The following is a 27992-nucleotide window of genomic DNA, read 5'->3' on the forward strand; positions in this document are numbered from 1 at the left end:
CTCCAAACCGAGGAAGACTGTGGACACCCTCCACATGGAGGCGAAGCCAGAGAAGATCCCTGCTTAAAGAAGCTGGGTGTTCAGAGTGCTGGACACAAGCATAGCCATAGAAAGTTGAGTGGAAGGAAAAAGTATGGCAGGATAGGTGGACCAGTGACAGAGATGGCCGCAGACTTGAGAGGATTGTCATGTAAAATCTTGTCAAGAATCTGAACTTCCAAAATAGTCTGAGGCTGGATCGCCGCATCAAGACGGATCGCATGGGCTACGAGTGTCTAACCTGGCCTATACGTGTCTAACTTGGGTTACAAGTGTCTAACCTGGGCTACAAGTGTCTAACCTGGACTATACGTGTCTAACCTGGACTATACGTGTCTAACCTGGGTTACAAATGTCTAAACTGGGTTACAAATGTCTAAACTGGGCTACAAATGTCTAACCTGGGCTACAAATGTCTAACCTGGGCTATACATGTCTAACCTGGGTTACAAATGTCTAAACTGGGCTACAAATGTCTAACCTGGGCTATACATGTCTAAACTGGGCTACAAATGTCTAAACTGGGCTATACATGTCTAAACTGTGCTATAAATGTCTAACCTGGGCTATACATGTCTAAACTGTGCTATAAATGTCTAACCTGGGCTATACATGTCTAAACTGTGCTATAAATGTCTAAACTGGGCTATACATGTCTAAACTGGGCTACAAATGTCTAACCTGGGCTATACATGTCTAAACTGTGCTATAAATGTCTAACCTGGGCTATACATGTCTAAACTGGGCTACAAATGTCTAACCTGGGCTATACATGTCTAAACTGTGCTATACATGTCTAAACTGGGCTATACATGTCTAACCTGGGCTACAAATGTCTAACCTGGGCTATACATGTCTAAACTGGGCTACAAATGTCTAAACTGGGCTATACGTGTCTAAACTGTGCTATAAATGTCTAACCTGGGCTATACATGTCTAAACTGTGCTATAAATGTCTAAACTGGGCTATACATGTCTAAACTGGGCTACAAATGTCTAACCTGGGCTATACATGTCTAAACTGTGCTATACATGTCTAAACTGGGCTATACATGTCTAAACTGGGCTATACATGTCTAACCTGGGCTATACGTGTCTAAACTGTGCAACAAATGTCTAAACTGTGCTACAAATGTCTAACCTGGGCTACAAATGTCTAACCTGGGCTATACATGTCTAAACTGGGCTATACATGTCTAACCTGGGCTACAAATGTCTAACCTGGGCTACAAATGTCTAACCTGGGCTATACATGTCTAACCTGGGCTATACATGTCTAAACTGTGCTATAAATGTCTAAACTGTGCTATAAATGTCTAAACTGGGCTATACATGTCTAAACTGGCCTACAAGTGTCTCATAAAAAATTTAGCCATAATTGCATTTACTGAAATGAAAGAAAGCTAATAGAAGGTATTGATGTGGTGAGAAATGTGCTCGGGTCTCCATTAATTCAGTTTTATTCTTATTTTATGACGACAGAAGCATATTTAATGTGAACCAACCCCACAGGTTTAAGAGTTGCCATTATTAAAAATGTAAACGCCTGAATTTTTTAACACAGCTGGTCGTTTAACTACAGTTGCTACTCTGTGGCGCCCCCTGCCGCCGGTTCCTGCCATCCTCCCCCTCCTCTCCTCTCCACTTGTCTCCATCCTCCTCCTCCAGCAGCAGCTGCCCTCCTCAGACATGGAGAGCTGCTAGAAGCGCCGCTCCTCCTCTCTCCCCCGCTGGATGCTGGATCTACCATGAGGTCTCCGCGGCTCTGGGCGGCCCTGTGCCTCCTTCTCACCGCCTCCTGCCGCCTGTGCGCGGCCGCCCGACACGGTAAGAGCGGCCTGGGTCTCCGGTGGAGCGGGACGCGCTCCGCCGGCTTTAATGAAGTGCGCGGCGCGTAAATCACGACTTCCTCAGGACGCGTCCCTGTCGGCGCTAATGGAGCGAGTTTGCAACACGTCGGGATCGATTTTTCAGGGTCGTTTCTGCCCAGTGATGAAACCTGTGCGTTTTCTCCTGGTAGTTTCGTTGTTTCTCTAAAAGTTTTATCTGCGCTGATTGTGAATTAGAACGGATCGTTGTCTCCTGGACGTGAAATCAGCCCATTTGCGGCATAGAGCCGCTGTTTATCCGTCCAGCTCTAAGTGGAGCCCGACGCTGAACTCTGCTCCGTTTGTCTGCCTCCCGTCGCTGACGCACAGCCTCGGATGCGCCTCTTTGGCTCGGTGAATCATCCTGGCTGTTGTGCAACGAGAGGAGAAGCCGAGAGCCTGAATGAAGGATCACGGAGACGGGAAGCAGCAGCAGCTGGTCGGGTCTCCCCCAGCCCAGGCTCTGTCTCAGATCAAAACAAACAGGAATGAATTAGTTAATTTAAGGTAACTCAAGCAAAACAGAGCTGTATCACCATACAGCTGCTATATTAACGGGGGAACCTATTAAAAAGCTGCTGGAAGGACTGATTATTATGTTTTTATGTTGAAACATGATTAGGAGACGGTCAAAATGAGCTGCAGCGAAGCTCTGGAGTGATCCTGGTTTCTCAGGCTGCAGAAATCCCCACATGTTCTCCTCCTGGCGGCATCGCAGAGCTTTCGGGTCCCTGTTTGCGTTGCGGGGATGAAACCTACGTCAGGAAGTTATGACTCATGGCTGATATGGGCTCTGATGGCAGCGACTTCCTGCCTCGGAGGGGTTTCAGCACCATGGATAGCTATCAGCGACTTCCTGTTGTCGAGAGTTTCAGAACGGGGGACAGTGACAAGCGATTTCCTGCTTCCTATGTTTTCAGCACCGTGGACAGCGACCAGTGGCTTCCAGTCTGCAAGGGTTTCAGCACCACGGACAGCTCCTAGTGCCCATAGACAGGTTCAGGGCATGAAGCGATCATCAGCGGGTTCATAGATCACACCTAAAGACGATTTTATTTAATTCAATCAGAAATTTGTCGTTCAGGATCTTAAATTATACAAAACAAATCTTCATTTGTTCCAGAGAAGCGCTAGGAGCCGCAGCAGCATGCGGACATTCATGACAATAAGGATTAATTCAACCAAATGTTTTAAATGTTACCGAGTTTTGAACAGATTACGCGAGGTCGGCGTCAGGTTTGAGGAGGAAATAAACTGAAGACTGGTCGGTGTGAAACCTCTGCAGGGTCTGTTTCATGAATAATCTGACTCCGGTGGCTTCCACATGGTTCCCAAACACGAGTCCAAAATACGATAGGAGCTCCAGACTTTCACTTGTTGATGAACGTTTCGGCTTAATGTTCATTATTCACCCAGCTTCACTGATTTCAACACTGGTTAATTAAATTAACTGGTCAATCAGAGCCAGGTGCCTAAAAAGGCTCAACCACCTGCTAAAGAAGGCTGGTTATGTTCTAGAGATGATGATGCAAATAATGATTTGGCATAAAATCAATTAAATTATGGACAATCCTGAACATCCTCTTCATGACATTGTCATTGGAAAACTCTCCTCTTCAGTCAAAGGCTTCTTCAGATTGGTTGTAAAACTGACTGCTACAGTAGATCTTTCCTGCCCACAGCCATCACCATATATTATATCTCCTTGACAAAATACATTGACATGTAATTTCCCTTTGGGATAAATAAAGTATTTATGAATTGAATTGGAATTGAATTAAAACCGAGTTCAAACAGATTAGAGGGAAAGGACTTTAGGTTTCGGCTGTAAATCCTCTGCAGCTCTTATCCTCCTAAAACCCACAAACCAAGTCCGTTATCAATTTATCTGTGACTAAATTTAATTATTTAACTCGGTTTATCATTGCAAAAAGCTCTGACACACACACTTTTCTCCTTTTTATTGCTTTTTCTAATTCCCGCTTAGCCATTTTTTTATGGCTGTCAATTTGCTGCTCTGTGTTGGAAGAACCAAAGAAAATAGACTCAGATTTACGGCCTTTTACTTTCAGTAATACAGAATAGTACACCGCATAGTGGTTAATACATTTTAAATAAACGTTTAAATTAGAAGTCAGCATATAAAGTAATAGTGTTTTTATGGAGATAATCCAGGCCTGTTTGGAGCTTGATCAACCGTACTTTACACCAGCCTTGGTTTACATGGCTCCCAGGAAGCTAAACTCTGCCTGTCAAATGCTTTTATTTTAATACGCAGTTTATATTTGATGTTTTTTTAATAATAGTTTACATCTTTCTGATGTGAACTATTATAAAAGCCAGAAGTTGATCTCCACATGTACAGTTTATGCATCCAAACGCAGTTATTACTGTGTATTTTCTGTCTGTAAAAGCTAATGTTGACTCTTTTAAAACCATCAGACCTTCTACATAAAAAACCTACAACAACTACAAAATGTACATTTGTGCTCATCTAAAGGTTCTTTCACCCGTTCTCTGGTAATTAATGAGATTTAATTGATAATTTTCACATAGTCGCTGTTTATTTTCCAGGCAAAAGTTCTTCTCTGTGTTTTTTCTCGTCTCCCTGCTTCCTTTGGATCACCGTAGCAACAGGTGACTCAGCACTTTTTAAGGTTTTAATTGGGGCCGACTCAGCAGGATCTTCCGTCTCATATCAATCCGTAACAAGTCATAAGAGCTGCTTCATAATTGTAGCTGCCGTCTCACCTCTGATTAGAAATGAAACAGAACATTTTACCAGACCGAGGTCCAAAAAAGTCCAAATCTGGAAACCTTAAAGAGCAAAACAGGGAGAAGTTTTAACTGAACTTTTGAAATAAATCCCGTAGATACCATTTTTTTTTTAAATTTGCCTTTTTTTAGGGATGTTCTAACTTGCTGTAATGCTTAAATCTGAATTATTTAACTTGTCGTTGGTCTAAATCAACGCCAGTCAGAACCACATGTCCAGGGTGCTGGCTGGGACTCAGTTCAAAGGGAAAATCACCCCCCAAAAAAAGCTGAAATGGTGCAGGATTGTTAGTAAACTGGCTTTGTTGGAACATAATGCCATATTTTCAGGCTTCAAAACGCCCCCATCGTCTTATTTCTGAACAAACTGCTGCAGAATGAACGCCGTGTTTGTTTTCAGCTCCTGCCGAGCAGCAGCAGGAGGTCTGAGTGGCTCTGATTCCCGACCAGCAGAGATCTGCCGCTTCTTGAGGTTAATCCGGTCTGTCAGAGTGTAAAGGTAGCAGGTGAAGGGTTCCTCTGAGCCGCGGGGAGACGCTCCCCCTGCCGCCTCCAGCTGCCGCCCCGCTGGGCTTTCCCAGCTCAGTCCGTCTATCTTAAACCTCGCCTGCGGGCCTCCAGAGACGCCGCCGCTGAACTCTGACAGGAGCATCCAGATGCCGGTGAGGAGGATAAGAGCCTGAGGCTGTTCTACGGCTTCAGATCACTTTGCTGCTTCTGTGTCTGCGTGGCAGCTGGAGAAGCGGCGAACGGGCCCAGCGGTGATTACCCCATCAGTCCATAAAAGATGGCGGGATACTGGAGCGGTGCAGCCATCATTGCTCTGCATCATCAGGAGGCAGGCTCTCCTACAGCGTGTACCACAGCTACAGGCCTGGATGGGCTTATTTAGTGTTTACTTCACACATGGAAAGTGGAGCGAATACGTGGTTTTCAAGCTCCGCTTCTGTTAAAATGTGAAAGGTGAGGGGTTTGTGCGTGTTCAGTCCCCCTGAGTCAGTCCCTACCAGAACCAGCTGCAGCTCTTTGGGGGTTTTGCTCCTTCATCTGAGTAAAGCTGCTCCAGATCAGTCTGGCTGGATGGAGAACATCTGCGAGCAGAAATGTTCAAGTCTTGCCACAGATTCTCAGATTTAGGTCTGGACTTTGACTAGGCCGTTCTCACCCATCAGTCTGCTCTGATCTAAACCATCCCATAATACTATCTCTGGCTGCGTGTTCAGGCTGGTTCTCCTGCTGGAAGGTGAACCTCCGCCCAGGTCTCAGGTCTCCTGCAGCCTCTGGCGGGGTTTTCTTCCAGGATGGTCCTGGATTCAGCTCCATCCATCGTCCCATCACCTCTGACCTGCTTCTCTGTCCCTGTGGACTCTCACACCTGAGCGGTGCCTCTCTGCAGCTCCTCCAGAGCTACCATGGTCCTCCTGGCTGCTTCTCTGGTTGATGGTCTCCTGGTCCAGACTGCCAGACGGCGAACCGATCGCAGCTTGTTCGGTGCTGCAGAACCTGACTCTGCTTCAAACTGGACCAGAACCGTCTCCCTGACCCGTCTGCCCCTCCTTGGACTCCTGCACGGCAGAAATGGTTCACCTCCTGAACTTTGAGGTGTGCCTTCTGTCCGGATGTCGTCTGATATAAAATGTTGGGGTCAGAGCAGATCATTTGCCGTCCCTTTATTTTGTGCTTCTTGCTGTTTTTGTTTCCTGTCTTTTGTAGCTTTGGTTCCGTCGTGTGAATAAAAGCCTTTGGAGGACAACAGACAACCAGTGAATTGTTTCCTTTGAGTCCTTCCCTGGTTTGTGTTTCTGCTGAAGTCGTTCATCCATCAGTCTGCTCTCTGCAGACTTAATTAGGCTGATATTAGTCGTGGCATGGCGCTGATGGAGTCTGCCAACAGCTTGTGGAGGCAGACGGATGGAGGGACGATGCGGAGGAGAGGAGGGAGGGCAGACTGATCCCCCCCCCTGAGGACCGCGGTCAGGGATGGAGGTTTTAGCCGAGCGCCTCGGTTCGGGGAGATTCCCAGACGGAGGGAGATTTTATGGGGCTGTCATGGAGACCAGGCCATGTTTACAGCGATGGAGAAACATTTTCGATCATCAATAATTCACCGGGACGAAACGCCAACCGGCTGCCGTTCCCCACGGAGCTGGTTCACGCCTTCAGAGCCGAATTAATCGTTTCTTTTTTTCCTGACATGCAAACGCTTCAAACAACACATAAATCAACGCTACCCCAATTCGTTGCTGTCCATTTCCAACTTTATTTAAAACTGACCCTGAGTTGTCACAACAAACCTTAACGGGTAATAAAATAAGGTGGATGCAGGTTGGTGTCCTGATTCAGATCAGCTAGGATGTAAAATGAACTACGGATCATTAAAATACGAATAAAACAAATAGGATGAAGATTTAATGTTTTAAATCAGACATTGTGTCCTTTTTTGATGAATCCCAGCAACATAATAACAGTAAAGTTGGATTCTCCTCCTTAAGGCACACGTTTTAGATTTAATTTTCATCGAGCGGAACGATGAAGAAAACCAGGACTAAGATCGGGTTTCCTGGAGTCGTGAGACCAACCGCCAGCCTCGTTAGACGGGCTTTTATAACGAGTCGCCTCTAATCGTGTTTTCAGGCTGCTGGAAATGAAAAACATCAACACATTCAGACAAATAAATCCACTTTGCTGCTTTTATTTAGTTTTAGTTTTTTTTTACCCTGATTAAAGAGCATTTGGTGATTCTGTTTCTGCAGGTTGTTTGTTTGAGAGGAAGCTGTGTCCCAGAGATCAACTCTGCAGCGACGGTGAGTTTCCCACCTTCACTTGCTTTCACCGATGACGCCTAAAAGAAGAAATAAACACAAATCTAATTAATTACGTGAATGATAACGATACCAATAATCTTCCACAGCAGAAAACATTAAATACAAACAGATGAAACTCCACTTAGACAGCCTAATCTGTCCCGAACTGACCAGAAGATATTGATTACTCCGGCGGACTCATGCAGCCCTGATGACGGCCATTGGCCTGTTGCTTCTAGCTACTCTTCATTATGGGAAAGACAAGAGAACACAACGTTCAAGTAAAGGAGACGTGTAACGTTTTTGGTACGTCAGGAAATGGGGACCAGAAGGTAGCGTCTGGCCTGGAACTTGGTAAATCTGATGAAACAACCTAAAAAAAAAGAGATAACCGAAGGTTTGGTTCCTCCTCTGAAAAGCAGGAAAATGATTTCAGCTCAGAAAATTATCAAAATATGAGGCCCTTCTCAACGGTATTAAAATGATTTATTGCACAGAAAATCGAACATTTAAATCAAAGTCAGTTGTCTCTAGAAACAAATGTTTCATATAAAAGCTCTGCAGTTAAAAGTTTCATTAATGATTCACAGCTTCCTGTTTCCCTGAAGTATAAATAATCAGTTTCTCTGAGCCACTTTTATAAAAGGGGGGAAGATGCGAGAACACGGGACTCCACTGAAGCAGACATGTGTTGAGCCTCATGAGACGGAAAATGCTAAAAAAAATATTAACTTTCAAAGAAAACTAGAGGAGGAAGTAGTTAATGTTCCACTGCATACGGCGAGGAGGACGGAACCATCGCTAAAGCTCACAGCGAGCGCCATCTTGGGATCACTAATCTCTACAACCACCAGATTATCAACAAAGAAACAAACTGTAGAGAAACGCTGTGTGCCTGTTGTCAAAGTGGCGCAGTGTAAGTATGAGCCACTAGGGGGCGCTAGACCCGCAACTCCATGAAGGCCACAGGCAGCACCGCACTGTTGCCAAATTAAATGTTTTCCTCTGTGTTTGGGAATCCGATAGCAGAGCAGTTTAGCCCAGCGGACATGGAGTTACCTGTCAAGACGTCCAGCTCTCTAGATTAAATCTCACATCAGAGAACCAACACGGCCACAGGTGTCACATCTGGCAGGTCACATGACCCATTCAGTGACGACCCTCTCAAGGTACATAGGCGGGGTTTTGAGAAGGAAGCATCGATTGTGCTGCATATTGATATAAAAAAAATCGTTTAATTATGTCAAACTAAAGTAATAATTGGGTGAGAAGTTACACTGCCTGGAACCCCGAGTCTTTCAGCAGGTCACTGATCCAAACCCAGAACCGGCCCCTCAGACACAAAGTCTCAGACCCTGCAGGTGAGCGTGTGCTGCTGCATTCAAAGAGAGTTTGAGGTGTTTTGCACGTATTCACAGTGCAGTAACCTGCATGGATGAAGTGACGTTTACCGACGCGACGACAGGCAGCTCTGCTTTCGCCTCCGTGGCACAAAGATGGAAGCAGGGAGGCGATCAGAGGCAGCAGGAAACGGAGCGGCGTAAACAAGCCCTCCGTCTCGGCCAATCGAGGCCGGGGCCCGGCCGTCTCCGTGACAACGGTGACATCAGCCGCCTGACGACGGCGTGTCTCCCTCCTGTGTTTGCTGGGTGGGGATGACTCACCGTGGCCGCAGCAGGACGACATATTTCTGCTGGTGACGCTGGAGAAACGCTTCTTATCTCTGGGAAAAAGGCTGAAAGGACTCAGCAGCCGGCGTGTGGCTCTGCTTCTCCTCCATCTCCACTTATCCTCCTGAAATCTGCTGAAACCGACTTCCTTATATCCCTTAAAAAAATAAAAAAGAAAGAAAAACAACAGCTCATTCCAGATTTATCCAGGTCAGGTTCCGGTTCTGGCGTCAGTAATTAGTGCAACACAGCAGCATCATAACAGAACAGTGCCGTGTGAAATCTGCTGAAATTATGAACTGCAACCTGTCTGAGTGTAGAGAAGTGACCCTGGGTATCAGGGCCCCGGTGGACCAGGCAGCAGACGCAGAAAGTGTGCACCGACTTGACAGCAAATGTCAAGGAAAGGCGTTCGAAGAGAAGTTAGAGGAGATCAGAACAAAGGTATCAGTCAGGATAAATGCTAGTGTTGCACTGATACCGATACCAGTATCGGCCGGGGCGCCGATACCGCACTAAAATGGTGGTATCGGTATCGGCGAGTACCAACAAATAGGTCACCAAGATACCATTTTGATGGTATCTGTGACACTCACTAGTTCTACTGGATTCACTTTGTATTAGTCTTTTTCCTGCTTTAATAAGGTAGCAGCTTGACAAAGCCATGATAGCAATTATTTTGCATCCAAGTAGTATGCAGTTCTTCATATATACACACACACATAAATTTCAAAGTAATGGCATCGGTATGGTATCGGGTATCGGTACCGGGGCCAAAAAATGGCATTGGCGCAACACTAATAAATGCTGGTGAAGATTCTCAGTCATCCAGGTCATGGTCATTCCAAAAAAAGTAAAAAAAACAAAAAAAAGCAACTGGACTTGTTTTCCGTAGTTGAAGACGTTTCGCTTCCTCTCCAGGAAGCTTTCTCAATTCAAAAAGTCTGGAGTAATGATGAGTAACAAGCTTTATACTACTGTCCAAACAAAGGCCTAGTAATGGCTTAGATAACATGCAAATTCAACAGAAACAGGTCCACCCCTTAGTAATGGGCGGTCGTTAAAGACATTAAGCCAGCAGATTGGACCGGAACTGGTCCACTCCTCTGTAACGAGGAGTCGTTAGGGTCGTTGTTGGCTTGGCTTAAAGGACAGTAGTACAGAGCTTGTTACTCCACATTACTCCAGACTTTTTGAATTGAGAAAGCTTCCTGGAGAGGAAGCGAAACGTCTCTAACTACGGAAAACAAGTCCAGTTGCTTTGTTTTTTACTTTTTTTTGGAACAGTCAGGATAAAGACACTAAAAAAAACCGCAGCTTTGCTGAAGCGACAATCCAAAAGCAAGACGTCTCTCCAGGCGTGATGAAAAGACCAGACAGAGTTGTCGTGCACTTTCTGTGTCTGCGGATATTTTATGGCCCGGTGGAACCTTTTGGGTCCACATCAAACCAGTTTGATCAAAACAGAACCGAGCTTCAGCAAGAGAACCCGCGTAGCCTCTGTGCAGCATGGTGGTGGCAGCATCATGCTGTGGGATTTTCCCAGTGTGGAGCATTTAGGAACATTTCCCAAAGAAAATCGATTGGTGAGAGGAGAGCCACGCCCACAGTGGAGCATGGTGGTGGCAGCTTCATGGTCAGGAGCTACTTTAGCCTTTTTAGATTGTAGTCACTGCAACCATTCCTTGATTAACCTCAGCAGAGAGGAGCTTCATATTCAAATCATCCGTACAGTGAGGATAAAATGCAACGGAGGTCTGTAGATGAGAACAAACGTCCCAAATAAACTGATTCTTTGTTTTTCTGCGTCGTCCTTCAACAAGCATCCTCTATTTTCGAGCGGCATTGGTTCGGTTTCAGACGGCAGAAGCTGACGGGTGCGTGTCCTCCTCTGCAGATGGCCTGTTCGGACGCTGCCAGGCTCCCCGCCAGGAGCCCGTCCAGTACCGGGTCTCCGCGCCGGTCCTGCACAAGCTGCAGGAGGTGCTGAAGGACCTGATGGTGCAGGGTGAGTTCCCGAGCGCAGGCGGCTGAGTCGCAGCTTTTACGTTCTGCTCCGCTGAAGTGCGCCGCGTGTGACACCTCAGGTCTGACGTGGAGGGACGACCTGACCCAGGCCATCGTCGGCCGAGAGCTGAGCCGCCTTCCCACCGTCGCTCCCAAGCTGGAGGAGTCCAAGCAGTAAGAAAGGTTCTGACCCCCAGCTGCCAGCGAGAGGAACTGTCAGGTCCATGAGCTGCTTTATGTCTCAGGTCCCTCAGGCTGCTGGGTCCTGGTCCTCGGAGGGATCCAGAAGGTCCGGTGGACCCTGAGATGATGCAGCAGTATCTGGACTACATGGTGCTGGACCCGTCCCGGTCCTCGGTCCACATGCAGACGCCCCTGCTGGACCCGTACGCCTACCAAAAGGTAGGAGCAGACTGATTCCACCTCAGCCTTATGGTGGCGCCCCCCCGGTGGCCGCGGGGGAGAACTGACCCACCTGTGTTTGTGTAGCAGTTCGGCTACCAGGACCAGGAGGAACGCTCCCTCAACACCCTGGAGGACAACCCGACCTTCCACAAGGGGACGTCTTTGGACCGGGACCGGCAGCTCCTCCACGACCTGATGTCCGTCTACCTCACGTCCTCACCTTCAGCCTCCTCTTCCTCACTGTCTCTGCCCCGCCACAGGGGGGCGGCAGCTGCCAGCTCCTCCTCCTCCTCCTCCGTGTTCCCTGATCTGGACTTCCCTCTGGACTACAGTCAGGACTACATCTCCCAGGAGCCCCAGCTGAGGACGCGGCCGGAGGCAGAGAAGCAGCAGGAGTATGACGCCCTGTCAGGACTGGACGGTCAGATTTCACCTTTTTTTAGCTTTTTTTTCGGCCTCTCTAGATTTCTGTTTCTCTATTTGAGCTTTTTGTCTATCTGTGTCGTCATTATCTCTTATTTTTAACAGTTCTTGCCCTTTTCAGCACAGCTTTAATCTATTGTTTGGGGTTTTTCAGGTAGTTTTAGGTTTTTTCATCTCCTTTGCCCTGATTTGTTTCTCCCTTTAGTTTGACTCTGCTGTAGTTTTGGTTTCACCGTCACAAAGCCTCTGGCTTACCTCTTTAACCTGACAGTGGAAACAAATCACTTTCCCTCGGGGAGGAGGTCAGCTTTTGTTCTGCCATTATTAAAGGCCGGCGATCCAGCAGGTTTAACTGTTTATACCGACCGATAAGCAACCTATCAGTGCTGGCTGTAACTCCTGAAGCTTGGTAGTCTGCAAATAAGAGATTTCACCTTCTAATACCATTTTAGCAGAATGTCAGTCAGGCTTTAGATAGAATCACAGCACAATTACCGCTGCGATAAGCTGGTAACGAGCATCGTCGTTGCATTTAATGAGATACGACACGTTTCATAGATTTCTCTAAAGCCTTCGGTGCTGCCGACCAGGAGATTGAAGACTTTTGCTTTCAGGTTTGGTTCATAAAGCCTGATCTTCGATAGGTTAGCGTGAGTTAAAACAGGTGCAAACTCGTTAGCGTGTGCAAAGCTAATCTTCACGCCAGGAGCGAAGCCATTTGCGTGTGCAAAATGAGCAGGACAGCAGGCGCACACTGTTCTGAGTGAGCGCCTCCATGAACATGCAGATCACGTGCTGATGACCAAACCATGCAGGTCTGTGGGAGGAGGATGTGCAAACGTCAATAGTTCTCGCCGGCAAAGGCATTTATCACAGCGGAAACTGGTTGCTGGTGCAGTTTTTGCGCCTGTATTTAGCACGTTTGAAAATTAGGGGCAAACTGGCACACAGAGATGTCTGCGGCCTTGTGGCCAGAAAGGAGGCATCAGCAGACGAAGGAGAGAGAGGGTGGGACCCTGGATTATGTGTCCATGACTTGTAGCTAGAGGGATTTTCTTCTCTTTGCCTCATTGCTCCCACATACAGGCTTTATTCTCTCATTAAGCCATCAGTCCATCTATTATCTATACTTGCTCAGCATGCAGACCATCAGGGGGCTGGTGCCTGGCTCCAGTGATCGCAGCACAGTCATGTTGTGTTAAGTTATTCTGGGGCTTCCTGGGTTTGTAATATTTTGGGTCGAGCGGCTGTTGTGAGGAGCTGGGGATGAATTCAGCCGTTTAGAGACGAATCTCACTGTAGGTCTGACCGTTCGGCTGCTTTCTGGACTGAACTCTGTCAGAGGGAGGATGGGGAGGAAGTTTTTCCATTTATTTTCTATAATATTAATAATAATAATGTTGAACAACATGGTCTTTAACAAAAGAAAAAGTCAAACGGCAGAAGTTCTCCATTCATTACGGAGCTGCTTGGTACTTGCTGGCTGTCTGGAGAAATTGTGTGACGGTGGTTTTCTGGCGCTGCATTCAAAGCCATTGCTGAGAACTTCGTCTTTGCTTCACAGCAACTCTTGAACTACCTGTAGATGGCGCTGCTTCCTCATTAAAATGGGCACCAGACTGGGTTTGCATCTCTTATCACATGGCGGGTGCATGTCATCATTGACATGCCTTCTAATTGCACCTGCAATTGTTTTTTTGCACACGCAATTTGCCGCTCGTTATGCGTAATCTTTGAAGATCTGGCCTTAGCTGCTAGTGCGACTTTAATTTCATGTCTTTAACTGCATTTCATGTATTTATGGTCCTTTATTGGAGGGTTTTTTCAGTGTAACTATGAGACTTAACAGCAGAGACTTTATAGGTTCTTTCCAGTAAAATGAATGTTGAGTAATAATGACGACAGCCGCGCCCACCGGCCCTTAACCTGCTTTCTCCGGCGGTATTTCAGAGCGCTCTCTGCAGAGGCTGGCTCTTCTGCTCGACCACTACGGCCTGGACGTGAAGGACCTGTCCCCGGAGCAGACGGCCGGCGTGCCGGAGAAGCAGCAGCAGCTCGATGCCTCCTACCTTCCTGAGCCCAGCGGAGGTCGGTGAACAGGCGATTGTTAGTGCATCCATCGGGAAAGGGACCCGACAACACGTCCATAAACCTCTTTGTCTTTGTTCACCATCAGATAAATATGGCGATGATGCAGCAGCAAAGAAGAAGGTGAGCATCCCTGTTGGTTTCCAGCTTACATGGGCGTAAAGTGGACTTTGATTGTGTTGAGTCAGAGTGAAGAGATGTGATAAAGCTGCACTAATCTGCTGGAGACGCTGGACCGGGACAATTTGTTGTTAATGCTGAAATTCATCAAACTCTTCTGCTTCCATCTCAGCTCTGGAAAAACAGATAAAAACGGCACAAAATGATCGGTGTGCTGTGACTTGTGTAGAGATAACTCCCCTCAGACTGTAGCGACCTTTAGGAGGGACGAAACTCCGTAGCTCAGCCAACATTCTCCAAAACGGCAATAAAAACTTATGTTTTACACAGAACTGTCCATTTCCCTGCTCTCAGTACCAGGTCTGGGCTCCTTTTGCTTCAATTCCTGCATCGGTGCAGCGAGGAGGAGACCAGCTGGTTCTGCTGAGGTTCTGGAAGCCCAGCTTGCTCCGATACCAGCCTTCAGCTCATCTGCATCGTTGGTTCTGGTGTCTCTCATCTTCCTCTGGGCAATAATCCATAGATTATATACGGGTTCTGGTCAGGCCACTAGAACACAGCACCACCATGGTCTCTGGACCAGCTTTTTGGTACCTGTAGCAGAGTGGGCCGGTACCAAGTCCCGCTGGAGAATGAAACCAGCGTCTCTGTACGGCTTGTCAGCAGAAGGAAGCAGGAAATGCTGTAGAACGTCCTGCCAAACAGCTGCATTGACTGGACCTCAGAAAACCCAGTGGACCAGAACCAGCAGAGAACACGGCGCCCCAAATCGTCACACTTTGGGCCTCTTCGATCGTCCTCCAGACTCCTCGGTTTCCGGATGACATGAGAACTTTTCTTCCATCTGAAAAATGGACTTTGGACCTCTGAGCAAGTCTGGTTCTGTCTGTGTGATCCAGTCACGGCCCACGTTCTGTGAAGCTTACAGCGGTTCTCCCTGCTGCTGCGCCTTTTCCTGCCGCATTTCTTCCTTCCACTCAATTTTCTCTTAATAAGCCTGGATTCAGCTCTGAACAAGCAGCTTCCCCTCGTTGTGGAGGATCGTCTTGTGGACCTTTGTCCAGTCCGCCGTCCTCACCATGATGGCGTCGAGGCCGTTTAAAGACTCCAGAAACGTCTGCAGATGTTTGGAGTTGATTAGTGTTTAGAATATTTTACTTTTTAAAACAATTCTATGTATCTGAGACACTGAATGTCGGGTTTTCACCATCCATCAGCCAGAATTGTCATGTTTACAAGTAAAGGCTTGGAATATTTCACTCACTCTGTGATGAATCGATATAAGGTGAGTTCCACTTTCTGAAAGGAGGGGATTAGACACTGACCGTTTACTTGATATTCTAATATCTTAGATGTACTTAAACTAGGATTCACTCACATAATGTTTCAGCTCAGCGTTTTTCTTTCCAAACTGGAAGGTAGGGTCATATTTCCTCCATAAATCACTGCAGACAAACAATGATTTACACAGGAGACCACCAGACGTTCATGGGGTTAAATTCTGCAGTAAATCCACCAGAAATGCCAAAATTGATCACCTGTGTTTCCACCAATCAGCTCACAGAGGCTTTAATGGCGTACAAGGCGGTTTTCCAGGAGGCTCCGCCCCCCGCAGCCAAACCAGGTGGAGACCAGAAGGTGGCGACTGCGTCTGAGGCAGCCAATCAGGACGGAGGTGGAACCAAGGAGCTTGGACATATCGTCACCAATCAGAGGTACGGCACCTCTAACTTCCTGTCTGACCAGCCAATCAGAAGCGTCACGTGTTTGTCTGTGGGAACGGAGTTGCAGCTGACCCACAGTCCAAAAACATGACTGTTAGGTTAATTGGCTTCTCTAAATTGTCCTTAGGTGTGAATGTGTGCATGAATGGTTGTTTGTCCTGTTTGTCCCTCTGTGTTGCCCTGCGACAGACTGGCGAAATGTCCAGGGTGTTCCTCGCCTCTCACCCGGTGAACGCTGGAGATAGGAACCAGCAACCCGTCACGGCCCCACAAGGGACAAACGTGTTAGAAAATGGATGGATGCTTACATAATTAAGCTCAATAACATTTTAGGCTACAACCTGCTTCCTCTGTACTGATTAATCATAACAGACATAAACTAAAATAAACATGTGCATGTGTACTGAATGATTTACATAATTTATTACATAGATTACATTGTTTTTCCATAACCTTTGGTTTATTGTTATAAAGTTGTTATTTGTTGTGTTGGTCCAACTGATAAATAATAAAGAAAAGAGAAACAAAAACTGCCAAAAGTCCACTAGAACTCATACGGATTAAAACAACAATATATATACAATATATAAAAATATATATATATATATATATATATATATATATATATATATATATATATATATATATATATTAGGGCTGGGCAAGTTAACACGTTAATTTCGCGTTAATTCATTAGACCATTAACGGCGATATTTATTTTATCGCGCATTAACGCATGTTGCTCACATGCTTTCAGTCAGTGTCAGTCAGCAGGCGCGCTGACTGCAGCGCGCTGTCACGGAGCACTCTCCCGCTCCCCCTCCCCTCTCGTACATGGCTCAGCTGCGCCAGCCAATCAGCACGCAGGCTCAGCCTGGCCCGCCCACTCAGCTCTCACACAAACTTAACAAACAAACAGCTGAGAGAGACCGCAGCAGCGGAAAAACATGAAGTAGCGCCGTTTGGCTTTATTTTAATACCGTAAATGAAATCAAGCTGTATGTTTTGTAAAAAGCCGGTTCATTTCAGTGGAAACACAACAAATTTATCTAAGCACGTGAAAAAACATGAAAAGGTCGAGCCCCAGAAACGGAGAGAGGAGACGAAACTTCTCTCACTGCCCCAACAGACCCACAGACAGACGTCTCTGACTGAGGCGTTTCAGTCCTCCAGGGAACATCCAGGTAGATCAGTGGATGGATGGATGGATGGATGTTACTGGAGCCCACACATAACATGTAATTAAGACCTTGAAAGAACCCAGTACATATATTAAAAAGTGTTATTTAAGATAAGATAACATTAGCTAATCCTTTTTTTATCCCACCACGGGGAAATTTATAGGATTAAAGCAACAGGCAGGTGCACACAACACAGACAAAATTACATAAGGATTGAAATATATAAGAGGTGAATTAGCGAAAAAACACTGAACATAACATTATTATTATTATTATTATTATTATTATTATTATTATTATTATTATTATTATTATTTAATTGTAATAATAAAATAAAAACCACAAAACCCAAAAGGTCAACAGTTTCATGATACATCAAGCTTAGGGACTGGCTAATATACAGCAGGTCAAAAAAGACCATATTTTGGCTGCAGTGCTTGCTGTTCTCTTATGAAGAAAAGATCAACTAGTGCACTAAATTCAATAGATGGGTTGAAAATATCCAGTATAAAATAAGTGCTACAAATGTTACAACACTTTTGTTCATATGGCAGCAGAACATTAAAATAAAAGTGCTCTTTACACTACTTTTGAATTCATTCTTGCAGTTTGTAAATACAATGCGATTAATCGCGATTAATCGCGATCAATCAGGGCGATTAATCGCGATTAATCTGGGCGATTAATCGCGATTAAATATTTTAATCGTTGCCCAGCCCTAATATATATATATATATATATATATATATATATATATATATATATATATATATATATATATATATATATTATTATTATTATTATTATTATTATTATTTTTTTTTTTATTTTTTTATTTTTTTTTTTTTTTTTTTTTTAAACCATTCCCTCAATTCTTGGACATTAAAACAAAAACTTAAACAAGTCAAAAATAATGTGAATAACTTTTATTAAAGAAAGTATGCAATACAAATAAAGAATTAAATTATGATTTATCTAGCAATTAATAAGTGGAGAAATTATGAGAGTAAAAATGACTAATTCTTCAAAAAATAACTGAAAACTCAGAACTTTGTTTTAGAAGAACAAAAAAAGATGAGGCAAAAAAATATTTATGTTTAAAAAGTTTTAATAATCAGAAATTAATTCCAGTTTTGCATAATTTATAAAAGAGAATAATGTGTTTTTTTTCTGGGACAATGAGGTCTGAGGGACTTTAGGGAAGAGCGGGTTCTCCTGAGTGTTCCTCTGTTTCCTCCTCTGCAGCGTGGTTGGACCAACCGTCACCTTCAGAACCAGACCCGACTCCCAGAACCTGACGACTGCAGACAAAGCAGGTAGGATGTGCAGCTGGGAGAAGATCAGCCGGTCCAGATCTGAGCCTCATTTTCAGAACCTTTTAAACACAAAACCCAAAGAGAAGCGCGGTTCAGGACTCCTGATGTTTCCGGTTTGTAGTTGCAGAGAAGAACTTCCTGGAGCCTGAGACGGCCTTAAAGGTTCTCCAGAGCGGCGCTGAACAGGTTTGGACCGAGCCGCCGCCTTTAACTGAGGAAGAGGAACCAAGAAGACGACATTCTGAACAATAACGACTCCTTTGTGTCCGCTGCCCCGTGCCGTACAGGTGAGCGAGGGCAAGTCGTCGCCCCTGGCAACCAGAGTCCAGCCCGGCTCCCGCTGGGTGTTCGCCACGCTGGTGTCCATGGCGTGCGTCGGCGGCATCCTGGTGGCGGCCATGACGGTGGCCTGCCTGCGCCACCACGCCCACCGGCTGGCCGCCAAGAAGCTGGGCCTGGGGCCGGAGGAGGGCAGCTTCAGCCACCGGGAGTACCAGGTGGGTCGCGCCCGGAGACTCCGGCCCACGTTTTTAACAGCTGCTTTGACGCCGCAGCACAGAATGTGGCGTAAAAACGTCCTGTGGCGGCGTCACAAAGCGGTGCGGCACGGAGGAGGGAGTGTGATGATGTGGGTTCTTTTGAGCCCGATTGGATAAACAGGAATCAGCTCGGCGCCCTGGAGCCTCCGGGGCTCTGGAGGTGTAGGTGTAACCGCATGATGCATGCCAACATGCTCACCAGGACCTGTGTCGCCAGCACATGGCCTCCAAGGGCGCCTTCGGCCGGCTGGAGGCCGCCGCCCTGGGCGCGGTGGGGGGGCCGAGCGGCGGCGGCGGTGGCGGCGCGGGGGCGGCCGGGCCGGGAGCGACGGCGGGGGCCGGCGGCGGGACGGACTCCAGGGTGAGCAGCGTGTCGTCCCAGTTCAGCGACGGGGCGCAGCCCAGCCCCAGCTCCCACAGCAGCACGCCGTCCTGGTGCGAGGAGCCGGCCCAGGCCAACATGGACATCTCAACGGGTCACATGATTCTGGTCAGAACCTTGTTCATTTTAAGCCACATGAAGTGTAACTTAAACATAAAAAATAATGTGTCTTTTAAGCTTTAAAGAGTAATGTCCAGAGGTGTCAAGTAACGAAGTACAAATACTTTGTTACTGTACTTAAGTACACTTTTTTAGGTATCTATACTTTACTCCATTACTTATTTTTCTTCCTACTTCTGACTTCTACTCATTACATTTTCACACAAGTATCTGTACTTTCTATTCCTTACATTTTTAAAACAAACGTTACTCGTTACTCTTGGCTTCAGTTTAATATTTATAAATATTTATTTCACATAATGTGCGCCATCCACACCTAGTGAGAACTAGTGTAATTGGATCAGTCATATAACGCAAACACTCATTAGTTAGCTATTCTATAGCTATTCTCTTTTTATTTTTCTCTCTCTCTCTCTCTCTCTCTCTCTCTCTCTCTCTCTCTCTCTCTCCACAAACTACATAGAATGTTTTGCACCAAAGGGTATAGTTTACCTTAGGTATTTGATGGAACTCACACATTTATGTTCTGCAGGCTTGAATACTACCTCTGTTTGGAATTGAATTCCAATAAAGTTTGAGAGAGAACATGCTCCTTGAGTGACTTTGTCTTTGACTAATGGGTTAATGATTATGTTGTGTCTTGGGCCACATGTAGAACTAATCAGTGTTTAAATTAAGCTTTCAATTCATATAGTGGCATTTTTTAAAGGTTACTTTATACTTTTATACTTTGAGTAGTTTTTGGAGCACATACTTTTTCACTTTTACTTGAGTAAAGAGGTCAAGTTGATACTTCAACTTTTACCATAGTGTTTTTAAACTGCAGTATCTATACTTCTACTTAAGTAACAAATGTGTGTACTTTTGACACCACTGGTGAATGTCTGATAGGCTCCTCCCCCTTTCCTCTCTGCCTTTAAGCCCCGCCCCCTTGTCTTTGTTGTGTTGTTGCATCCAAAAACCTCGGTTCTGGTCCGTTCTAACGAGCTGTCCCGTCTTTAAGGCGTACATGGAGGACCACCTGCGCAACAAGGACCGCCTGATGAAGGAGTGGGAGGCCCTGTGCTCCTACCAGGCAGAACCCAGCTCTGCATCCGCGGCTCAGAGCGACACCAACGGCAAGAAGAACCGCTGCCCCGACTCGGTGCCGTGTGAGTCTCCGTCACGCACACGTGTCAAACTCAAGGCCCCTCAAGACAATTTATCCGGCCCTCAAGAGCCAAAAAAGGCATATCATGTCATAAAGTAGAGGCATATCTCCTTTTAAAGTGTATAAAGTGACTAAAACTGAGCCTCCTGTAGCGAAAGTTGATTTTTTTTTAACTGTGTAGTAACAGCATCCTGCTACTAGACGTCACTTTTCCCACAACACATTAAAATAATCATAAATGTCCAACAAGGGAAGAAGTGATGCAGAATGATGAGTTTAGAGCAGGGGTGTCAAACTCATTTTGGTTTAGGGGCCACATTCAGCTTAATCTGATCTCAAGAGGGCCACACGAGTAAACTCATTGCAAGATTAAATAGAACTAATAAATGTGGACTTGTTGTTGATTTTTATATTAAATTAATTTCACTTTTACACAATATATTATGAATAACCTCAGCGTTTTTAAGAAAAGTCTGTGCAATTTCAACAATACTTTTACTCAGTTAAACATTTACCAGTGCATTATGCATAAGAACTGATCACAGTGATTATACAATGTTGAAAAACATTTATTCACATTTTTTGGAACTTAAAAACAATGTCCTGCATGACAAAATACATCAAACAGATCAAAATTAAGAAATTATTTGAATTATTCCACACCTGAAGCTTAATCTGCTAATTAAAACACAGCGCCCCTCGTGGACAATATAGGAACTGCAGATTTTCAATTAGACAAATTACATGTTTTTTTCAATAATTGTTTTATCATTCTCTTCCTTTTATCTTGTCCACTTGTGAAAGTCAAATCTGATGAGCTCTTTGTGGCATCTTATTGCCACATTGCCAGACAGGACACTGGAAAATTATTTTATTTATTTATTTTTTTAATAATGATAATGCATTTAGCCACAGGGCCGGACTAAATTGTTCGGCGGGCCGGATAGGGCCCTCGGGCCGTATGTTTGACACCCCTGGTTTAGAGTTTAACTCACCCCCGAAATCAACTTTCTTTGCACATAACCTGTATAAACTGGGCATAAGGTGCTACTTTTACGTTACTGTGCATTTTTTTTATATTTCTATGTGAACTGAAATGAAATAATGAAATCAAAAGTATCATTTATACATGAGCAACCGGCCCTTTTAATGACTTAATGATGCCAAAGTGGCCCCATATAGAAATGAGTCCTGCCGTAACGCCTTGAATAGCTTGTCTGTGGTAGAACCAGGACTTGACGGGTCACATGTTCCACAGACGACCACTCCCGCGTGAAGCTGAAAGCGGACAGCAACCCCTCGCGCTCCGACTACATCAACGCCAGCACCATCGTGAGTCCCCCCCCCCCAGATCTGACACACCAGGCGTTCTGGTTCTGGCCAGAGAGCCGACGCTCGTCTGAACTCCCTCTGAACCCGCAGATCGAACACGACCCCAGGATGCCGGCCTACATCGCCACCCAGGGGCCCCTGTCCCACACCATCTCTGACTTCTGGCAGGTCAGCCCCCGAGGCAATGCCGCCCCCCCGGCTCCGCCCCGCTCGGTGACCGCGGGTCACTGCCATGTCCTCCCTGTCGCCCCGCAGATGGTGTGGGAGAACGGCTGCACCGTGATCGTGATGCTGACGGCCCTGGTGGAGGACGGCGAGAAGCAGTGCGACCGCTACTGGCCCGACGAAGGCTCGTCCCTCTACCACATCTACGAGGTGAGTGTCCCACGTTAGACCACCCGCCGGGGGTCTCTGGGTGTCGCGGGTTCTGACTCCTCCCCCCCGTAGGTGAACCTGGTGTCGGAGCACATCTGGTGCAACGACTTCCTGGTGCGCAGCTTCTACCTGAAGAACGTCCAGACCCAGGAGACCCGCACGCTCACGCAGTTCCACTTCCTCAGCTGGCCGGCGCAGGGAATCCCTACCTCCACCCGCCCCCTGCTGGACTTCCGCAGGTACTGCAGCTTTAAATCCATCTTTAGATGGTCACAGTGCTTTGGGAAAGTATTCACACTCCTCTGATGCATTCTATTTGACTTTTATGTTATCATAAATGTAAATTCTTTATAAACGACAATCTGAAAAATGGGGCATGCACCTCTTCTCAGCTGGATTTTTGGTCTGTGGACGTTGACTAGGCATCAGAGTCCTAAATCAACTTCCGGAATCACAGGCCAAAATGGCCGGCAGACGTAAAAATCAACCGGCCAAGCATAGTTCATACCGGCCTAATTAAGTCTGACTAACCCCAGCTAAATATCGCCACATAATCCCGCTACGTAATTAGCCTGAGCTAAACGCTAGTCGTTACCAAAGGTAACAAACGAACATGACGTAGCTGCGGTGTTTGTGAACTTGCGCGTTTGTTGTCGTACGTGCTGAAAGCAGAGAAACATAAAGAAGCCTCCACTCAGATGATGACTGAAAAACACGACTTTACATTTACTCAAACGGAAGTTTTACTCGCATTTGATCTGCCGAGTGTTAATTTCTGATCTTTATATTGGGGAAACCAAACAACCTCTCAACACAGGAGAGCTACCTCCTCAGGACAAGACTCTGCTGTCCACCTACACCTTAAGGACAAATGACACAGTATGAGGACCAAAATGTTCACATTTTGGACAGAGAAGGCAGATGGTGTGAAAAAGGTGTGAAGGAAGCCATCTACGTTAAGAGAGAAAAACTAACCTTAAACAGAGGAGGAGGCTTTAGGTTTCAATTTTCAAAAACTTACAACACAGCTATAGGATTAATTCCTGTTAATGGCGTACCGCGAGCGAGCTATTTTTAGAACGTGACGTCACATCACGTGGTACACAGTAGGGCAAGCTTGCATAGTCCGCCGCTGTTTCGCTGTAAAAGAAACGTGCGTTACCCTTGGTTTTACTCGGTAAACGACTGCTTTTTCCAAATCTAAGACCATGGTTTTTAAACATTGTTGCTATGGAACGTGCAACAGCGACTCGAGGTACGCTGATCGGCCGCATATGAAGGATGTTTTCTTCAAGACTGCCAAGGAGAAATGTGTGCGCTGGGTACACTGGTGCGGTCGGCCTACACAACAGTTCAACCCGGAAAAAGTTACCAAATTCAAGTACATATGTAGCAAGCATTTTGTTGGAGGAAAGGGCACAACCGAAGAACACCCTGACCCAATTCCAGCGACATCAAGTAGTGAACAGGTAAGAGTATTTTTAATACCATTTACCTTTGTCAACCGAGCAATCGAATGAAGCGCCTGCTACCATTATAGCATATAGGCTATCATGGTAGCTGAGATGTAAACAGTTGTTTTGTAGCTACCTATTGGCAACATATACCGATTCCTGGACGGTGATTACAAACAGAAAAAAAACAGGCGACGACGCCATGAACACTGCGCAGGAAAAAAAAACAAAGCTTACCATTCATCAACTCGGCCAGTTTTCCGGTCTTTTTAAGCCCTCGACACTCAAGCCATCGTTTGAGCTGAAGGTTGGTGTGTTCTTCTACAGTGCGACCGAGAAGGGTATAACTGCAGAGCGTAAGAACGCCCCCACTGTCGGAACGCCCACACGCCAACGCAAACGCTGATTGGTTCGTTGATTTGCCCACTTCAATACATATATTTTTTCCCTCCATCTCCTTCATTCAGCGGGACGGACGAAAAATGTCCGTCCCGCTGAAAAAATCCGTCCCGACGAAAAAAATCCCTATCGCAGGGTATTAGTTTTACCTAGGGACCACATGTGATTTGTAATAATAACGGCGTTGTATGCAGACAGATATTAACCGGCTCGCGGTGTCAGGAGAAAGCAACAGCGCGAGGACTATTATGACTGTAGTAGCCTACGATAGAATTCTGTCCTGTCAGGATAAGGGCTTCTACTGGAGAAACACCCCAAATATGCGACTGCACGTTCAAAAATAAAGCTAAAAAAAAAAAAAAAAAACTCACGAAATTTACCAGCGACTGTAGAAAAAAAAAGAAAGCATACAGAGGCAGAGTTGACAGCGCTGCTTCTGTCACACAGCTGCAGCGCAGCGTATTGATTACATGTAACTCCAGGTAAAAACCAGATCCGTGCGAGTAGGCGATTGGACATTTTGCTGCATGGAGCCAGGCAAAGTTGGAAAAAAAAATCCGCTTCCTAGCATAAAGCCTGAAAAAGAAGGACAAATATGCGTGTGGGGCATTCAAAATCCGGACTGTCACCTGCCTTTCAACGGACGAAAGGTTCGGATGCTTTTGTGTAACTCTGCAATATTTTTCAATGTATGGTTTGTTTAATAAAAAACAAGTGTCCTTTTATTTGCGCACCCATATGCGGAGCAAAAATTGGGCATCCTCGGACGGAGCTCTGGAAGTTTGCTTACTTTCAATACAAATTCGAAATAATTTATTAAGTTAGACAATAATTGAATTCAATCAATTGGTCCCATGTAGCCCCTAAAGGGGTGACGTTTTCAGTCAGTTGATTTATCTGGAAAACGGGTGAGAATTCACCGGATTCAGTGTCTGAAAACATAAAGTACATTTTCCTGAATTGACTTGTATTGTGTCTGACTGCACCTTGGTCTGACCTAAGATGGCCGCTCTGTCAGCACGCCTCCCACCCGACAACGCGGCGTCTACGTATACATGTCTGTGCGCAGAAGGACCCCCCAGTCGGAACGCCCACACAGTCGGAACGCCCACACAGCTCTGCAGTTACTCCTTACTGGTGCGACCAGTAATCCGTGTGCCTGGGACATCGTCTTGGGAAAGTTTAACGGCTGCAAAGTCGGTCATATCGCTGTTTCTGTTGCGCTTGCAATAGCTGGGTTATCCGTGCGTTCTCTACCTGTATGCCCTACCTAAGCGGCAAAAGGGGCGTTGCTCATGAGTCGGTGACGTCACATGCGCGGTACGCTATTGTCACCTCAGTCCTCACTGCCATACGGGTGATCACAACATCTCCCCTGTAAGCCAGGCCAACGATGACACTAACGACTCCCCATTACAAAGGATTTTGGTTTAATTTGCATGTTATCTAAGCCTTAACAAGGCCTTTTTGGGCAATAATATAAAGCTTGGAACTCCACACTACTCCAGACATTTGAGCTGATAAAGCTTTCAGGATGGGAAGCGAAACGTCTTCAAACTTTGGAAAAAAGTCCTGTTGTTTTGTTTTTTAACCTTTTTTTGGAATGACCATGACCTGGATGACTGAGAGTCTTCAGCTAAATTTCGGACCCTGCTAGGCATGCCACACTTTTCAGATTTTTATTAAATATATATATATATTAAAAAAACGGATATGGAGGCTTTAAAGGCATTTTCTGGGTCGTCAAGAACTTTGAGGTGAACATCCAAGAGTGTCCAGCGAGCTCCAGGATGGTCACATGATGCCACCAGCGCAGAGCTTGCACCTCTGCGCGCACAGCAGACGGACGGCAGCGCATCCGGACTCAGTGAGGGGAACAAGAGGCAGCCAATACCAAGCTACTCCTGTCCCAAATAAAAAAAGCTAAAATGCTACAAGAGGAAATAATTCAGTGAAATACGTAGGGGAGACTGTAGGGGAGGGAATACTTTCAGCTCCTGACGAGTTTCTTCCTCCCTCCATGTTGTTTCCGTCTGCTCCGCTCTCCCAGGAAGGTGAACAAATGTTACCGAGGACGCTCCTGCCCCATCATCGTGCACTGCAGGTAAAACCTCATCTTGACCTCTCTCACCTGTGCTAAAGGCGTACTGGCCCTTTAAATGGAGCTAGAACCACATATATAGAACAGTTGTTTGACTAGATTTCTCTGCCTCATCCTTTGGTTCCACAGCGACGGCACCGGCCGGACCGGAACTTACATCCTGATCGACATGGTTCTGAACCGCATGGCTAAAGGTGACCCACACTCTCGTGTTCCTGAGGTGAGCAGATCTCGGGATTTCCCGCGAGAATGACCCTGAGTCTGGTTTCCCCTGCAGGTGTGAAGGAGATCGACATCGCCGCCACGCTGGAGCACGTCCGGGACCAGCGGCCCGGGATGGTCCGCACCAAGGTGGGTTCTGGACCCGACGCACAAAACTTAGCCAGAACCGGTCAGAACTAAGGGTTTAGACTAGGGCTGAACAATTAATCGCATTTTCAATATAATCGTGATTTAAAATAACGCAATTTCCAAATCGCAGAGTCTGCAATTTTTGGCTATGTAACAATTAGGGAATTAGACACGTCCATTAGGTGTTGGTAAAATGTTTAAAGTGGGTTTGCCACATGGAAGGGAAGACAGTTGTAGCAGTGAGATAATCTAATTTTATTACTTGTTTTAGAGTTTATATAATCATACAAAGCATTAAGTACAGGTCAATCAGTTTAATACATAGACTTGCTTGTTGGTTGCACTTTATGTTCAACAAGGATTGATGTCCAATTAAATTAAAAGCTGTTCTCTTGAACAATATTCTGATTAATAGAAACATTAAAAGTTCATATTTAAAATGGTCCTTGTTTACAAACATCTTTATTTAGACGCCATTTTTGTTGCTTGTGGTTAAAGCAGAGAAAAGTCAAAATTGCAATTTTGATTGAAATATATTGTAGGCAGAACGCGATCATTTCTGCTCTGAGTTTAGATGCTGTGGGTCTTTTAGCAACTAATCTGCACAGCGAGGAAACAAATTGATTTGTTGTTTGTATATATTTTAAAACACATGATAAATTAAACTGGGGGGAAAAAATCGCATTAAATCGCAATATTAAGAAAAAAAAAATTGCAATTTGATTATTTTCCAAAATGGTTCAGCCCTAGTTTAGACCCGGATTAACCGGGACCAGGAGTCCGGTTCTGGAGAACTGCTGCCCACTGGTGTCAGATGTTACAGGACAACAGCTCTCCAGGACTGGACCTGGTTCTAAGGTTCTGATCCCAGATTACCCAGCGGGTTCTGACCAATCGGTACCGTTCTCCAGGACCAGTTTGAGTTTGCGCTGACGGCGGTGGCCGAGGAGGTGAACGCCATCCTGAAGGCGCTGCCCCAGTGACGTCACGACGACCCCCCCCCTCCTCCTCCTTGCGCTGATGTCATGGTGGGTGATGCGTTCAGGGAGCGGTTCAAAACCGTGCAAGTGAACGCACCACGGGCTTCACGCTGACGCCTGCTTCTGAATTTAACAAGACCTCAGATGAAAGGATTCAGTTTATTTCCTGTAATTAAAGCTTAAAAAAAAAGAGAAGAAACAGAAATGTTTGGTCCTCCGTCTCTGTCGTCGTTTACCTCCAAGCAAGATAAAATATATATAAAAAAAAGCTACTTTGTATTTGTGAGACCTTAATAAATCTTTTCGTTTAAGTGTTGCAACACCTGTGTGACTTCCTGTGTCTAAGCTACCCGGAGCAGTCTGGACCAGTATGGCGTTATATCCACTGA

General features: G+C 45.8%; 1 protein-coding gene across 1 annotated transcript; it reads left to right on the forward strand.

Annotated features, from left to right (window-relative positions):
- The first annotated feature begins 1677 nt into the window (after positions 1-1677).
- On the forward strand, positions 1678-27863 carry ptprnb (protein tyrosine phosphatase receptor type Nb). The gene is made up of 22 exons (XM_036128500.1): positions 1678-1866; positions 7436-7486; positions 11054-11164; positions 11244-11328; positions 11409-11565; positions 11653-11989; positions 13942-14079; positions 14168-14202; positions 15757-15914; positions 18350-18420; positions 18542-18606; positions 18708-18917; positions 19162-19449; positions 20465-20612; positions 21870-21943; positions 22034-22111; positions 22199-22318; positions 22391-22557; positions 26222-26275; positions 26402-26466; positions 26550-26623; positions 27535-27863. The coding sequence occupies exons 1-22, from the start codon at positions 1788-1790 to the stop codon at positions 27604-27606; spliced, it is 2637 nt and encodes an 878-aa protein (XP_035984393.1). The 5' UTR covers positions 1678-1787; the 3' UTR covers positions 27607-27863.
- The last annotated feature ends 129 nt before the right edge of the window (positions 27864-27992 follow it).

Source organism: Fundulus heteroclitus, chromosome 24 (genome assembly GCF_011125445.2).
Source record: "Fundulus heteroclitus isolate FHET01 chromosome 24, MU-UCD_Fhet_4.1, whole genome shotgun sequence".
Taxonomy (NCBI): domain Eukaryota; kingdom Metazoa; phylum Chordata; class Actinopteri; order Cyprinodontiformes; family Fundulidae; genus Fundulus; species Fundulus heteroclitus.

Coding starts and splice junctions, on each gene's coding strand:
- ptprnb (XM_036128500.1), top strand. CDS start 1,788: ATGAGGTCTCCGCGGCTCTGGGCGGCCCTGTGCCTCCTTCTCACCGCC. Junction 7,487..11,053: donor AGATCAACTCTGCAGCGACG/GTGAGTTTCCCA, acceptor CCTCCTCTGCAG/ATGGCCTGTTCGGACGCTGC. Junction 22,558..26,221: donor CCCCTGCTGGACTTCCGCAG/GTACTGCAGCTT, acceptor CCGCTCTCCCAG/GAAGGTGAACAAATGTTACC.